The sequence below is a fragment of the Rana temporaria genome, chromosome 1 (assembly GCF_905171775.1).
Source record: "Rana temporaria chromosome 1, aRanTem1.1, whole genome shotgun sequence".
Classification (NCBI taxonomy): Eukaryota; Metazoa; Chordata; class Amphibia; order Anura; family Ranidae; genus Rana; species Rana temporaria.
In genome coordinates this window covers 60,049,819-60,066,416 of record NC_053489.1, presented here as the reverse complement: position 1 = coordinate 60,066,416, position 16,598 = coordinate 60,049,819, and the positions used below count along the sequence as shown (strand labels likewise).

The window sequence follows — 16,598 nt, the reverse complement described above, 5'->3', positions numbered from 1 at the left end:
AAAGATGAGATAGAGCTCCATAACTTTTTACTGTTAACTAGCAAAAACAGACCAGTAAATCATGTCAGTAACATTTTGGTAAAAGCAGAGATTGGTGAGGCATATACATTATGTAGAAACCATACACCATTCCAACCAAACTTGTCCTGCTCTAACCTACATAGTGACTTGTGTAGACATGAATACAAGTGTATTGAATAAAAAACTGTATTGCTTTACTTTATTAATGATCTGTAGCCTTTGTGTAATATTAATGGCTGTATTTTTATTTTAAGGATCACCAATGCCTCTAGGCAGTCCCATGGCAAACCCTAGCTTCCTGGGCACGCCACATCAAGGTATTTTCCTTATACTTCCTTTGTTATTGATGGTTTATTGCGTCACATAATGTAAAGCTGAACTTACAAAGACAAAATCCATATCAAGAAGCTCTTTAGGCTATTCAAGGATTTGTATTTCTGACCTTTTAGTCCTGGGATTTATACAGCCCTGCCAAACAGTAAACTCCACTTTCAGTTAATCTGCAATATAGCAAATTGTTCTTTTGGCTTTAGATACCCTATTATGCCTGTAATCTAGGTCACTGTTTCTCAACTCCAGTCCTCAAGGCACCCCAACAGGTCATGTTTTCAGGCTTTCCATTATTTTGCACAGGTGATTTGATCAGTTTCACTCCCTTAGTAATTTACTGCTCTTTCGTCTGAGGAAAATCCTGAAAACATGACCTGTTGGGGTGCCTTGCAGACTGGAGTTGAGAAACCATGCTCTAGGTGTTACCTACCACCTTTTGGGCAAACATCAATTCACTCTACAGTCGGGCACTTCTACTTGAAATAATACCTGACTGGCCAGGCTCAGACATCCAGGCAGGACGTGTACCTTGTGCTTTTACACCTACTGTTTAACAGACTGTAGGGGGCTGGTTGTGTGCTTGCGTTGGCCATTTTAATATTTTTATGAACATTTTTTAAATTAATGACAAAGTTTATCAAATTTAAAAAAAGTTCAAACCATTGCAAAGTGTTTTCTGTAACAAGAGCCATCCGTTTCCTTTTATATTTTGCACCTCCAGTGACAAAGTTCTAATATAGTTCCTGATCATACCTACAGTGGAGGTTTTTATGCCAATTTTTAGGGTGTTTGGTGGTATTTTGGATAATACAAAAAAAATACAAATGATTCTAGAGAAGTAGAAGAGGTATTTAAATTTTTTTTATTTTATTTTTATGGGCCCCAGGTGGTTGATGCCATAATGTGCTAGTATGCCCCACGTATTGGCACAATATGACACTTGCCTGTAAATGGACGTGCCGCGATGACGTCACTCCCATGCATGTGCACTGGAGTCACCAATGTGACATGGTACTGTGCAGGCACCACTGATGTCGTCCGCCTGAGGCGTTGACAATATCTACCAAACTGCGCAGATTTATGCACTTTTCAAGTTCCCTACAGGAAAGCCTTTTTATAAGCTTAGCTGTAGGTCGCAGTTTTAAAGAAGAGTTGAATACCACTTTGGAAGTTGCATAAGGGCTGGTCAGTAATGCTTATGAATCTCACAACTGGTGAATGAACAGTGAGGTAGTTGCACTGTGAAACTGAAATCACAGCTTGGAGTACGTTCACACTAGTTCTTTCTTTTTGTCTCATCTTAGGTATCTATCCACCTGCTGTATCTACTCCGCTGTATACGTTGGGAACTCCCACACAGCAGTCTGCAGGTCCTCTGGCGGGTATAATGGGCCCAGAGGTCATCTTTTCAGGGAAGCACACTGGGATTTGTATCTACTTCTCTCGCATTATGAAGTGAGTATCTTAAATTAAGTCACCTACTTTTCATGTTAAAGTGTTACTAAACCCAGGATCCTGCATTCACTATAGCTGGTCTCCCACAGTACACAGAATGTGGCAATTCAAACTGCTAAATACAGTTTCTCATCAGCAGTATATAGCAGTCTTGTGACTTCTCGGTGTCTGATTAAAGCTTGTAGGAGGAGTTTTTCATTTTGCGCTGGCTGTCCTATGAGGATGCCGGACCCCTGACCCCTCTGTCTGGAGAGTGTTGATTGGCTCTGTGCTGATCACATGCAGTCTTCCAAGGGGAAAAGAAACCTCTAGCAATTAACACCAAACTGAGCATGTGCAGCTTGGCTCCAGTAACTGTCTTATCTGGACATGTTTTGGAGGCCATGCAAGAAGAGGAGGATCTGTGAAGATGGGATCAAACAGCCTTTTTACACAATGTGCAGGAGTAACCCCTTACTTTCCACAGTGAGAACAAGAAGCATGTTTTAGTGCATATACAGACTGATTTTACTGTTGTAGGTTTAGTAACACTTTAATGATTTGGAATATTACATTAAAGTAGCAATGCATAATTTATTTGACTCAGAAGATCGTTTTTCTTACACGTTGTGCATAAACAAGGAAATACTGCAAATATATATGTTCATTTTCAGACCATTCAGACAGCCAAATGGATCACTGCAGCCTATTGCCAAATTTGTGTCAAAACTGTTGGTAGTTTGTTTTGGTGCTTGTACAACAGGAAAGACAGTCTATGATGAGGGAACACAGATTAAAATCAGGAGAGATGACCGGGCAAACTCTGTTGCAAGGAAGACACAAAAGTTAAGGATAGTGTCTTGTCTCCCTGATATTCTCTTCTTTCTCTCTCAGCAGGCAGCCTGTGATCATCACTGTAAGGCCCCCTTCACATGTCTGGTTACATGTGGCCCCCAGATTCCCGCGTTTAGGAGCTGCCACTCGGCCCATTTAAAGGAATGGTGGGCTGACAGCGGCCATTGTTGTTTGCATGTAGCCACACAGAGAGCATATAGCTGCAGTTAGGGACAGATGTCTGAGTCTGAATGCAGGCAGGCCCAGACATCCAGGCTGGAAATGTACACATTTTAATTACAGAAAGTGAGATTTCGTTTTAGACCAGAGAGGGGGAGAGTTTCCGATAAGGAAGGGACTACTCTGAGCTTCAACAAAATGGTGGCAATGCTGGTGGCAGTTTACAGCACACACTAAATTTTGGTAGCATAATTTTTAATGTGAAATATATGTTCTTTTGTTAAAAACAGTACCTGTTATTGGTAAAGTTCCAGGTTATGCTTTCAAAATGTAAACTGGTTGCCAAGTACAGCTTCTCCAGATTCTGGCTACTCCAGTCTTGGTAAATTCGCAAAGGTGTATAGTGGTGATTTTAACTTTTCACTTTTAGTAACCGCAAAGTACTTATGTGCCCTAATTATCTAATTTACAGTAACATCTGGGATGGAAGTGTGGCTGTTGAGAAAACATTCAAGGTTGGCAACAGAGACGTCATAGCGGTAGGTTTCTGCATTGTTCCTATTCTCCCAAACAAATTCTGCCTGAAATTCTAGTCTCTTTTCATTGAGTGTTAAAAAAAAATATTCTCACAGATTGTTTTCTATTCCTGAAAGTGCAAAAGTCTATGGATACCATTATTTTACCCAAGCAAACATATGGCCACTAAATTTTTGCTTTGACCTATTGCTGTTTGAATTTAGAGCCTTTTATTATTCATGGGTACCCATCGGGATATAAATAAGGGAGCTGTCTATAGTAACTTGATTTTTGAAAGGTATTGGCCCTCTTCCTCATTTTTGTATGGAATGTCATGCCAGGTGTAGTAAATAATGCAATAATATACAATTAACTAATGAACTATCTAACTATTATTTCGAAAGGTGGTTATGGATTCCCTCGATCTCTTTGCATATATGTATTAACTTGTCTATCCCTATAATAGTATAATCTATTAAGACCTCTGGTAAGCACAATGATTTAAGGTTATGAAGGTAAACACACTGCTTAGTAAAACTATCATTTATTTCCCAAGAAAATAGGAACATTCTAACATCAAATAGTATAACAGCAGAACATCAAAAATACTTATCACAATCATCTAGAGAGCTGGGCTCAAGATGACAAAAGCCAGGATCATCTTCTGTGCGTCCATTTTTACAAATTCATTCACACCCACTCGTAACCACCCCACGTGCCTCCTGTCCAATAAGATATTTCCAAGAGGTAGTCTTTTAATACATTATATTGGCCTCTAGGGGCAGCATTGTCTATGTATTATGTCTATGAGCACTGGGACATCTTCAGTGTTGGCTAGCCCTTGTTCTCGCACATATCACACCAGGTGGGCTTGAGCCAAGCCCTTGTTAAACTTGATAACTTTCAGATGCAGAATCTGATATGCTAGAAAGCTTTGATGTTAACTGGTTACATTCCAACTTGGGGGCCATCTGCCTGTATCCTCCAGTGAGTAAAATTCCAGACAACTGGTTGAAACAACCAGAAAGAAAACTCCATAGTTCTTATTTCAAACACATCTTGGATTATAAAATAAACATGTTGCCTTCCAACACCAGGTAAGTGGCAGTGCACACGTAAATAATTTTTAACATTACATGTGCCTCAACCCGCCCCAAGTGCCCCAAATATGGCTCAGCATGTGCACATTGCATCTTCTCGTGTCCAGGGCTGTGGAGTCGAGGAGTCAGAGTCGGGGGAAATTTTGGGTACCTGGAGTCGGAGTCGGCAAACAATGCACCGACCCCGACTCCGACTCCTACTAAATTTAGATTGGAATAAAAAAAAAAAAAAAGCAAGTTTAAATGTCCCAATTCACAAAAAGTTATAATTAATGACTTCTCTACTGTAAGAATAAAGACCAATGCATGCAGTGCCTCACGTAACCGCAAAACGAACACGTTAAGTGACCGTGAAGAAGCATGCTTTTCATGTGCTTCACTATATGGCACGCAACGCACAATTAGGAGCTGCAATACTTATACTTTCCATAGTGTTGTGTTCTGCTTTTACAGGGAACGCATGTTAGAGAACCAGTAAGTGTCCAAATAAAAAAATTCCAACAGGAGTTTTATAAAGCACTAAAAGAAGTTGAAAAGTATGATCGCTCATCAAAACTTACTGTTGAAGAAGCCATCCTTGTTTATCCAGAGATCGATAGTGATGTGGCCAGAATAGTTACTGCAATGCCACCCACCCAAGTCAGTGTCGAAAGATTATTTTCAGCCCTAAAAATAATAAAGTCTGACTTAAGAGCCTCTATGAAAGAGGCAATTCTCTTCCTTAGAACTCTACATTGAATTGATTTGCATTTGCTAAGCCTAGAACTACATTTCAAGATTAATATAAACCATTTCTAGGTTTTACAGATTTTGTTTTTGGTTCATTATAGATGAGCTTTGTTTTTGTTCTAAAACAACCAAATAATGTGGTTTGTATTTTTGAACTGGTAAAGATCCTGTTCCTGATGTTTATGCCTGCTGCTACTATCCAGCCACTTGATTGTTTTCATTGTGTTTGTCTTTTGCTTAAACTGTGCAATTCAGTAGACTGTTGGCTTCACAGCCAGTAGTCCTGTGGTAGGTTGCGTTTCTTTCCCTCAAGGAATGTATAAAATACATTTGCATATTAATACAGAGGAGTCGGAGTCGGGGAGTCGGAGTCGGAAGTACATAAAACTGAGGAGTCGGAGTCGGAACATTTATCTACCGACTCCACAGCCCTGCTCGTGTCACAGAGATGCTAGTTGGAAAAATTACTTCCTGTAACTGTGTGCCTACCTTCAAATGTTTTCATGGTTAAAATAAATTTCATCAAATAGAGAAATTTCCTCAATCTTTATTTTTTTTTTATTTTTTTTTTCCTCTGCAGATCGATAGCAGTGTCTCCCCGCTAGTTCTAGAATCTGTTCTTCATGAGCTTAAAGGTCTATTGGAATTTCTGGATAGAAACTCACAATTTGCTGTAGGCTCCCTAGGCAACCCAAGGTAAGATGCAATAGGTGTTGAATGTATGTATTGGCAAAGTCAGAAAAGTTGTATTGTAAGAAACTAAAAATTACACTTTTTAAAGCTTTGGAACTCCAGTGAACATCCAGCAGAGGCTGGTTGGCCTTGGCCGTCACGATATGGGTAGCTCTCAGCAAGTCCAGCAGGAGCTGCAAAGGAAATACCATAGTAAGTAATATTACTGTTAAATGATTTTGGGTCAGCATTGTTTAAAGGTGTCTAATCATACAGCAAACTGTAGGAGGGACGGGCAGCGTTGGGGTTATTTAGGCTCTTTCGCATTGTTATTGTGCTAACAGGCAGGGCCAGGACTAGGGGGGGGGACGTGCCCCAGGCGCAGTGTTGAGGAGGGCCTGTGTTGACTGGGAGATTAGGCTTTGTCCTGCACCTTACTGACAGGCACGGGAGTTGCCCTGATGTTTCTGCTGCCAAGCTTCTGTGTTTGCCAGCCCATTCACAATCTATCGCGCAGAGTTGAGGGTGTTTTTTAGCATTTCCTTGTCTCTGCGGTACAGGTCTGATGGGCCAGTGGGTGGAACAGAAGCCAATTTGAGCACTGTGTGCATGTGATTGTTGATAGTTTTGTCATTTTAAAATGACCGTGCTCAACCACCTAGTTTTACCACCCATGACCTCATGTATGAACAAGCCTTTAGTGCTGGGCTAGAAGGTATTTAAATTTAGTGTGTGTGTGTGTTTTTTTTTTTTTAACCAGATTATCACTATTTAGTTTTTAAAGCACTTTTTGTATTTTTTCATGTAGTCTATATCATTTTTGTTTTTTATACAGCAGCTAGAGCTTATAGGACATAGGATCACAGACTTTTTATAGTGTATTTTTTTTTTTTTTTTACTTGCCTTTGAAGTGAAATTAGGGAGTCTTGAATACAATTTATTCTTTATAAGTATGCTAGTCTGCGCTCCAGTCCCCTGCACTTTGTGTTACACACTGTTGACCCAGAGAAGAGCAGTTTTTTTTTAACCATACTCCTGTTAACCTCCCTTCTGTTGCAGCAACTTGGCCATAACTGCCACACTGCATGGTACATCATTACACTACTCAATGTGCCCATAGGTGCCCTGTGTCTTTCACATATCGAACGACACCCTTACTAAGAGGAGTGACTGCAGTGTCACTCCTGTCAGAAGGAGCATGGGGCCTCTATAGCTACTGGAGGGAGGATTCTGCTTTCACTAATAGCAGCCTACTGTGGGCAGGAGAGTGTGGGCGCCAGATGAGACCACACCTCAGTGTCAGTACGGCACTAATCAGTAGTGGGGCAGACTGCCCATCTTCATCTCTCCCCTTGTCCTGTGACATATCACATGACCAGAGAGGGGATGAAGCTGCATTAGTTCCCAGAAGGTGCTGTGCTGAGAGTGAGGTGTGAATTGTGAGCACACATGGGGGGAATGGAGGGGTGGTAGTTGCTCGTCTTTGTCATGGGCACTGGTTGACCTCACCCCAGCACTGCTAACAGGCAACATACTGGCAGAAACAATTGCAGAGTTAATGGTGCCATGAAATGCTCCTTCACCGTCTGACTAGAGCTTTCTGGGTACAGTAGTTGTTGACTTAACCACGTGATTTTTTAATATTTTTTTTTCAGGCGAAGCCCAGCTTGCAGAAAAGATTTCTCTCCAAGGGATCCACCAGTTGGTCAGGAAGACATGTCAAGCCTTAGCACTTTGGAAACTGCTCTGTGAGCATCAGTTTAACTATATAGCAGCAGAGCTACAGAAGGTTAGTGCTCATCTCCAAACATAAACTACAGGGGCTGATCGTTGTCACCATAGGACAATATATTACATTTTTTGTTTCGGGGTTCGATATGCTGACATCACACCTCTGCGTTACTGTAGTAAACATGATCTAGCTGCATTGGTGCTTTTGCAGTGCCATTTATTTTAAATGGTACCCCATTGTACTGAAGTGGCAGACCTCTGTTGCAGCTCATTGTAATGCACTACTCTGCAATGTAATGCGTTGCATTGCCAAATAGGTCCTGTTTGAGGTGCCTTGGCAGCCCATTCCAAATGAATAGGCTGCCTTTGTCCAGCTGATGTTAACGTGTGTGGTAACACGGCACCACACAGCACACCGAAATTGGCCTTTAGTCAGTGGATTGTTATACTGTTTGTTTTATAAAACCCTGTATACCAACTGGTTATTTTGCAAGATGCCATAACTAACCTTCTTTTCAAATGCCAGGAGCTACAAGAGCAGCTGAAGATCACCACATTTAAAGATCTTGTGATCAGAGACAAGGAATTAATAGGCGCTCTTATCGCTTCACTAATCAACTGTTACATCCGGGACAATGCAGCTGTGGATGGAATCAGTTCTCACCTGCAAGAAGTGTGCCCTATGCTGTACAGCCCTGATGATGCCGTATGCTCCAAGGTACAAGACCAGTAAATTGAACTTTACAGAGAGAAACACATTTAGGATGATTTACTAACGGCGCTGAGAATCTTCAGTCAATAATTTGAGGGAAAATTTCATTCAATGTTGCTGTTATGTGAAAAGCAAATTCCTGTTTAATCATTTAATCCAGGTTTTTGAAGGGAATACAGCTGCAATTTGAGTAACTATTCTCAACTCCTTTTAGTAAATCGCCCTCAACAAATGCTGCAAGCGTTTTACTTTGCTTAACCTGAGTTAATGTAGAATTTAACTAAACATCATCACTTGAATTCTATTTGTGACTTTTTTTGTTTCCTTTTTTAACTTTTTATGTATACTTCCTCTAGTGTCTGACTACATATAATTTAACCACTTGCCGCCCGCCAATGACAGATTGACGGCGGCAAAGTGGTTGTAGAATCCTGACCGGACGTCATATGACGTCCTCAGGATTCGGGGGCGCGCATCGCGGCGATCGTTGTTGTGGGGTGTCAGTCTGACACCCCGCAACACCGATCTCGGTAAAGAGTCTCTCACGGAGACTCTTTACCACGTGATCAGCCGTGTCCAACCACGGCTGATCACGATGTAAACAGGAAGAGCCGTCGATGCCGCATACCAGCGCCGCCAATCAGTGCCACCTCATCTGTGCCCGTCAGTACTACCTTGTCGATGTCCATCAGTGCCATCTCATCTGTGCCCATCAGTGCCACCATATCAGTGCCCGTAATTGAAAGAGAAAACGTACTTATTTACAAATAAAATTACAGAAAAAAATAAAAAACGTAATCTTTTTCAAAATTTTCGGTCTTTTTTTAGTTGCGCAAAAAAAAAATCGCAGAGGTGATCAAATACCACCAAAAGAAAGCTCTATTTGTGGGTAAAAAAGGATGCCAATTTTATTTGGGTACAGTGTAGCATGACCGCGCAATTGCCATTCAAATTGCGACAGTGCTGAAAGCTGAAAATTGGCTTGGGCGGGAAGGTGTATACGTGCCCTGTATGGAAGTGGTTAAAGAAATCACAATATTTACAGTACTGACGCTTAGGTCTAAATCAACCTATAGACAGAAGTCCCAAGTGGTCCAACTGTTTAGTCCATCATAAGAGGGATTAAGTCTCTAATGTTCACACCACCTTGCAGCTCTCCCAATCAGCGGTAACTGTGGAAACAAAAACAGGAAGAAGAGAGCACAGGCTCTGGTGCAAAACCTTTTATTCAATAAAAATGGTGTCTCTGTATGTAAACAAGATGTAGATTTTTGAGGACAACCGCCCATGGTTGGTGTGCAACTTGGCAGCTGTGCGCTGACATGTACATCTGATTTTCTGGAGTACATGCTGCGAGCCCATTGCAGGAAGCTTCATGCTGAGGGATGTCTATCTATGGATTGTAATGCTCAAATCTACTTATGTTTTGTGAGTGCATTGTTTTTATATACATATTTTTTGTTAAAGGTTTTGCACCAGAGCCTGTGCACACTTCCTCCTCTTTGTGCTTGCATATAATTAAAGGGGTTGTAAAGCCTTGTGTTTTTTCACCTTAAAGCGGTAGTAAACTGCTGCCTTTTTTTATTATTATTACACCTGTAAGGGAAAAGGCATAATGAGCTAGTATGTACTGCATACTAGCTCATTATGAAATACTTGCCTTAGAACGAGGCGTCGGTATCCCTCCCGGTCCACGCAGAGGCAGCTGTTATTTTGCCTCGGCGTGTCTTCTGTGTATCGCGGCTCCAGCGCTGTGAGTGGCTGGAGCTGCGGGAGACTTCTTTCCGGCAAGGTCCGGCGGCTGCCGGGCCTTTAGCCGATAATCCCCTGTGTGCGTGCGCCTCTCCAGTCAGCGGCTAATTGCGAGGGGAATATCTCCTAAGCCGTACAGGTTTAGGACATATTCTTTTTACTTGCAGGTAAGCCTTATAGGCTTACCTGTTGGTAAAAGTTAACAAAATGACTTTACTTCCACTTTAGTCAAAACAAAAGGATTCGCCCCGGGACTTTGAATGAAGTGGGTAACGTTTCCGCCAGTAAAGATAACAGTAATTGTACACTATATAATTCAAGTAAAATTGTTTACATGCGTAAAGTAAAAATGTTACATACATGGATATAACCAACAATTGCCAATTGAAACGAAACATAAACAATAAATATTAGTACACAAATATAATAGTGGACAGAGTACACGGGCATCGTACTACCCGACTAGCCTAGTTTCACAAGATCCAGCTCGCTCTTCAGGGGTGTGTAACACTGTACCTAGGATGAAAAAGTATTTATGTTTGGCAATCTGGAACAGTATTAGTTGTAAAGGCACAGGGTAGGAGGGGTTGTGTGTCCCCATACTTTATTTGTCTGATAAAACATACTTATGTTCACAGCCTATACTTTCTATGGACCAATGAGGTCTCTATGGATACATCACTATGCCATGCCTGCTCTCCGTTTGGCCCCTGGAGGGTTCCCTTTCTGACTCCGCCCCCTCGGCTCCCGGGTGAGGCACCTGCTGCTGCCGTCTTGGGGCCGCACACTTGTAGCCATGGTCAAGCTCAGTGGAGAGTATGGGGACCCATAACCCCTCCTGCCCTGTGCCTTTACAACTAATACTGTGCCAGATTGCCAAACATATATACTTTTTCATCCTACACACCCCTGAAGAGCGAGCTGGATCTTTTGCGGAACTAGGCTAGTCGGGTTGTACTCTGTCCACTATTATATTTGTGTACTAATATTTATTGTTAATGTATCGTTTCAATTGGCAATTGTTGGTGTTATGTATGTAACAATTTTACTTGAATAAATTATATACTGTACAATTACTGTTATCTTTACTGGCGGAAATGTTACCCACTCAGTCCCGGGGCGAATCCTTTTGTTTTGACTATATGTAACAGGATGAATGAATGAAAACTTATATAGCGCAGCACATGCAAACTTAATCGCCTCTGGGCGCTTGTTGTTCCTGTCTCCTTTGGTAACAAAAGAGATGAGTCTTGATCTTTCTCCTGAACGTCAAGTGGTTCTCCTCCAACCGAATGCTGGTTGGTAAAGCGTTCCATAGTCTAGGCCCTTGGACCGCGAATCTCCTTTCTCCTTTGGACTTGTATCTGGCTTTGGGTATCTGGAGGAAATTTTGATTGGTGGATCGCAGAACGCGATTGGGATTATGAGCTTTTATTTTTTCGCATAGATAATGGGGGCCATTCCCATAGATACATCTATGCGTTAGACAGAGTGCTTTAAAAGTGATTCTGTCTTTTACTGGTAACCAATGAAGGGTTCTCAGTGAAGGTGAGATTGATTCCCAAGGTTTTTTCCCAGTCACAAGTCTAGCGGCCGTATTTTGAACGACTTGTAGACGAGAGATTTGGTACTTGGGGAACAGGGATGGAAGTGTGTTACTGGGGACACTAGACCTTTCCTCTTTTTTCTTACTTCCACTTTAATGCATCCTATGCATTAAGGTGAAAAAACACCTTGCACTTTAATTGATGGAATTACATATTGTCTTCATAAAATGACAATTTCTTTATTTGTTTTACACATCAGGCAAATGAGCTTTTGCAAAGGTCCCGCCAGGCACAAAGCAAACATGACAAAGAGCGGATGCTGCGAGAGTCATTACGGGAATACCAGAAGATCAGTCAACAGGTTGATTTGGTGAATGTCTGCATCCAGTATAGGCAAGGTATAGTTTCTCTTAAGCATACAAACATTGACTATTGGTGTTAAAATTGGTCTGCATTTGTTTGCCTAGACCTAGTGACTGAAAATACTGAATCAGCTTTTCTCAGAATCCTGCCAACATGCTAATTGCGTGTATGTTTTTATCGAGGGGTTTGTGTTGCAATAGTTTGTAAATTCACTTGAACCTACAGGTACCTCTGCAAAGTGTGTGTTTTTTATTCAAGGAATTGCCAACCTGGAACACGTACATGCACACCCTATACATGGCAAGTAGGGATGCACTGATACCTGTTTTTTAAGAGCACACCCTATACATGGCAAGTAGGGATGCACTGATACCTGTTTTTTAAGAACAAGTATGAGTACCAATACTTTTACTTGCCAATACAAAGTACCAATACGCACGTTGCGATTTAAGCCCATACAAAGCGAATGATTGCAAATCACACTGCAAAGAATCACATGTGAATTAAACGGGAATGCAGTGCAAATCTAGTCCCAATCGCATGCGGTTTCCTGCACCGCTCCTGTGTGAACCCAGGCTTAAGTCACTATGATAAGCCTGGGTTCACACCAGAGAGATGTGGGAAACTGCATGCAATTCGGACAGGAATCACACCACATTCCTGTTCAAATCGTATGCGATGCTTTGCAGTGCAATTTGAGCCCATACATTTTACATGGGCTCAAATTGCACCACAAAGGTATTGGCTTTAGGTATCGGAGCATTTGCACAATTGCAAGTACAGTGGAACCTCGGATTGCGAGTAATGCGGTTAACGAGCACTTCGCAATACGAGCAGTTGTTGTTGTTGTTGTTTGTGTTTTTTTTTTTTTATCCTAACTCGGTTTGCAAGTGTCTCGCAAAACGAGCAGGATTCAGGCCTCTGCGGTGTGCAGTACCATATTTGGCCAGAGGTGAGGGGGCGCCGAAGCTGTTAGGAAATACTCCGCTCCCGAGGGTTTCCGAATGCAGCCGAATGGCCTCTGAGTATTTCCAAGTCTCTCCGGCTCCCCCACCTCTGGCCACATGTGGTATTGCATGTCATAGAAGTCGATATGGAGCAAATTATTTTAATTTCCATTGACTTCTATGGGGAAACTCGCTGTGCGAGTGCTTTGGATTACAAGCATTCTCCTGGAATGAATTATGCTCGTAATTCAAGGTTCCACTGTACAAATGCTTAGTATTGGCACCAATACCGGTATCTGTGCAACCCTAATGGCAAGGTTGGAGGTAGGGGATATGTTTGGCCGTGTGGAGAGAGCAGGGGAATGCAGGTGATCACCGGGTTGGTGTTGTCCCAGCCCTCACGCCCCATATATTCTCGCACCTCTCCCAGTACATGCTGTCAACACTGCTGAGTGTTGAGGCACATTCCACTGCTACCTACCTTGACCTCCACTCACTGATCTAATGTAGAAACCTCATAAAGACATGGCTTGTAATGATGATGTCCTTCAGCAGGAGTGTAGCGATGTGGCAGTCACTAATAATTTGGGTATCTGTAGCAAAGAACGGTTACAACCATGTAAGTGTGCAGTAGCAGTACTGTTTTGGGTCTTCACTTCTTTACTGTGCATTTTCATGTCACTGCCACCATATATAAAGTGATCAATGAGATGTTGGTGCATGTGCATTAATACATGAAGGTGTGCACTTTGCAGGCATAGGTCTTTCTGAATCCTAAAGCCAGCTGCACTATTTCAGTAATATAGGCATACTAATGCCAGTGGAGGAGATTCTGTTCATCTTACAGTATCTCTGCTGTCAATAAAGGAATAAAATCAGGCTTTGTTTCTCTTTTGCAGTGCGTTTCTATGAGGGCGTTGTGGAGCTCGGTCTTACTGCTGCTGAAAAGAAAGATCCCCAGGGTCTTGGGCTTCACTTCCACAAGAATGGAGAGCCAGAAGAGGATGCAGCTGGTTTACAAGCCTATCAAGAAAGGTGTCTATTGTGACCGATAGTTGCGAGTTGTTTAAAGCGGAGAGCGTACACCACTAGGCCAGCACATTTAGCCTGTTTTTTAGAAGTACCAATTCACTTGCAGTTGAAGCAAAACTGAACCCACCTATTCTATACAGACAAGGAAACTGCCATCTTGGCTTTTTCCATCTGTAGTTGCCCTGGAGTTGCAGATGGTAAACTGAGCTGCATGTGCAGCTCCATTTTCATTCTGGCACGCCATCTTAATGCTGGGATGACTGCGCTAGTGCACATGCGCAGGGGTGACGTCATCCTGCGCCAGAAAGTCAAGAGTGTTGTAGACCAGCAACCGGAAGAAGCAGGGGAAAAGATTGTGTCAAGGGACTTAACAGACGTTGGACCAATGGTGGGACGTTGGAACTAAATTAAAGTGCAGGTTCCACCTGAATAAAAAATTTCCACTAAAAATCTTAAAAATAAAAAAATAAAAAATAAAATGTACTTGCCTGAAATAGCTGTTGCTATGCGGAAGTCCCGAATCTGCCTCTTCATCCTCCGCGGTGGATTCTCTTCCTCCTCTTACACTCGGTGTCTTCTTGTGATTGGGGCGCGCTGCATTCTGGGAACTGTGTGTGTCCCAGAAAGCAGCCGGCCCATTCACAAAGCGCCGTGCTGCTCGCGCATGCGCAGTAGGAAACGGGCAGTGAAGCCGTACGGCTTCACTGCCTGTTTCCCTTACTGTGGATGGCAGCGCTTGGAGCTGCCAGGATCGAGGATCGGCCTCGGCGGGGGCCGACATCGCTGGCGGCTAGGACAGGTAAGTGTTCTTATTAAAAGTCAGCAGCTACAGTGTTGGTAGCTGCTGACTTTTAATTTATTTTTATTTTTTTTGTAATGGAACATCCACTTTAAGTATTTTTACCGTTGTACTTTAAGTAAATCCCCACCCTCCTGAGTGCAGCCTGCCTGGTAAAAAAAACTTGCTTGTCTCCCTCTTTTCATGCGTTCTTCACTGTGTTTTCTTGCCTTAAACTACACAGCCTTTATGATGACCCAGTGATGACATTAGTGGGTTTAAAGGCATATCATGAAAACCAGCTTAATTTAAAAATGTGTTGGCATGTTGATGAAGGGAGTAAAAGAAGGCAACCACTTTAAATATAAATTCACAATAAAACCTATTGATCCCTTCTGTCACATATTCATTAAACAGTTGCTAAAGTTTTTTTTTTTTTGTGTTTTAATTATTAAAAGAACACGTTATAGTTACCTACTCTGTGCAGTGGTATTTTTAAACAAACATGTCATTACTTACCTGCTCTGTGCAATAGTTTTGCACAGAGCTGCCCCGAACAACCACCCCGGTCCCCCGCCAGCACTGTCCACTCCTCCTTCAGTGTCTGCCCCAATGAGGAGAGCATGTGGGGCTGGGCCAAGGCCCTGGCTCGGTGTCTTATGGATGCATAGATCAAAACTCGGGAGCATGCACTCACCAGTGCTCCCATAGCAAGCGGCTTGCTGTTGGGGGGCACTGGACAAGGGGGAGGACCCAAGAAGAAAAGGATCGGGGCTGCTCTGTGCAAAACTATTGCACAGAGCAGGTAAGTAATGACATGTTTGTTTTTAAAAAACAAAGCTGAACCTTTTTAATACCATTTTATTTCTTTAGGTTTAGGAACACGGTTATTTGTACAGTGCCCCTACTTTCTGAATATTGTATCTTTATATTGGTAGCGTTTGAGAATCGAACTTTGGTAACGTTTTATTGTACGGTCTTGGGTTTCTCTTGATTACCTGAACTTATTAAAAAACATGTTTGTTTTCTACAGATTAAACTGCTACAAGTGTATCACAGACACACTTCAAGAGCTGGTGAACCAGAGTAAAGCAGCACCTCAGTCTCCCAGTGTACCCAAAAAGCCGGGTCCTCCTGTTCTGTCTTCAGATCCCAACATGCTCAGTAATGAGGAGGCTGGACTTCACGTAAGACATCTTTTGTGTGGTTCACTCTGTGGAATTATACGTATACCTGATTATCAGGCAGTACTCTGTACACACCTTTTGACTGTGGGCTACTTACTCTTGGCTGCAAGAGCCACCAAGTACTGTACAGTGCAAAGTATCCTAATAGACCTATTATAATACTGGTCCTATTGAGATGTTTTGTAGTGCACTCAACAAAACCGCCAAATGTAGCATAATGGAGGCTTGTCCTGCACATACTCTTTAATAGCAAATTACACAAGCCCTTGGGTGTTATTGCATGTGTACATTTATTTACCACTGCCCATTTTTATATTTTTTTCACACAGGTTAAAATCGGTATCTGTTTTTGCTAGAAAATTATTTGTCACCACCAAAATATTATATATTTTCTGAAAACTGAAGCCCTGGAAAATACAATGGCTGGTGTATTTTTTTCATGTCGCACAATATTTGTGCAGCTGTCCTATCATCATATGCAAATGTTCAGAAAAAAATGCACTAAAATTAATTTTGGTGCACACACAACACAATATAAAATATTAAAGATGATGTTGCTTCAAGTAAATGGATACCAAATATGTCAAGTTTTAAAATTGCACACGCCTGTGAAATGGCAAAAAACTGACGTGTTACAAGCCTTTGCAGGTTATCAGTGTAGAGGTAATTGAATTATGGCCCTAGATTTATTGCTCTCACTCTGATGTTCACGGCGATACCACACACTTGGTAA

General features: G+C 42.1%; 1 protein-coding gene across 1 annotated transcript in view; it reads left to right on the top strand.

Annotated features, from left to right (window-relative positions):
- Positions 1–16,598, top strand: part of NUP155 (nucleoporin 155) — a 75,036-nt gene that overhangs the window by 36,940 nt on the left and 21,498 nt on the right. Inside the window, exons 17-26 of the mRNA XM_040338505.1 lie at positions 276–338; positions 1,656–1,806; positions 3,272–3,338; positions 5,725–5,840; positions 5,926–6,029; positions 7,472–7,605; positions 8,074–8,265; positions 11,818–11,956; positions 13,768–13,903; positions 15,712–15,865. Coding sequence (XP_040194439.1) covers positions 276–338; positions 1,656–1,806; positions 3,272–3,338; positions 5,725–5,840; positions 5,926–6,029; positions 7,472–7,605; positions 8,074–8,265; positions 11,818–11,956; positions 13,768–13,903; positions 15,712–15,865 — 1,256 coding nt within the window. The remainder of the gene's footprint in view (positions 1–275; positions 339–1,655; positions 1,807–3,271; positions 3,339–5,724; positions 5,841–5,925; positions 6,030–7,471; positions 7,606–8,073; positions 8,266–11,817; positions 11,957–13,767; positions 13,904–15,711; positions 15,866–16,598) is intronic.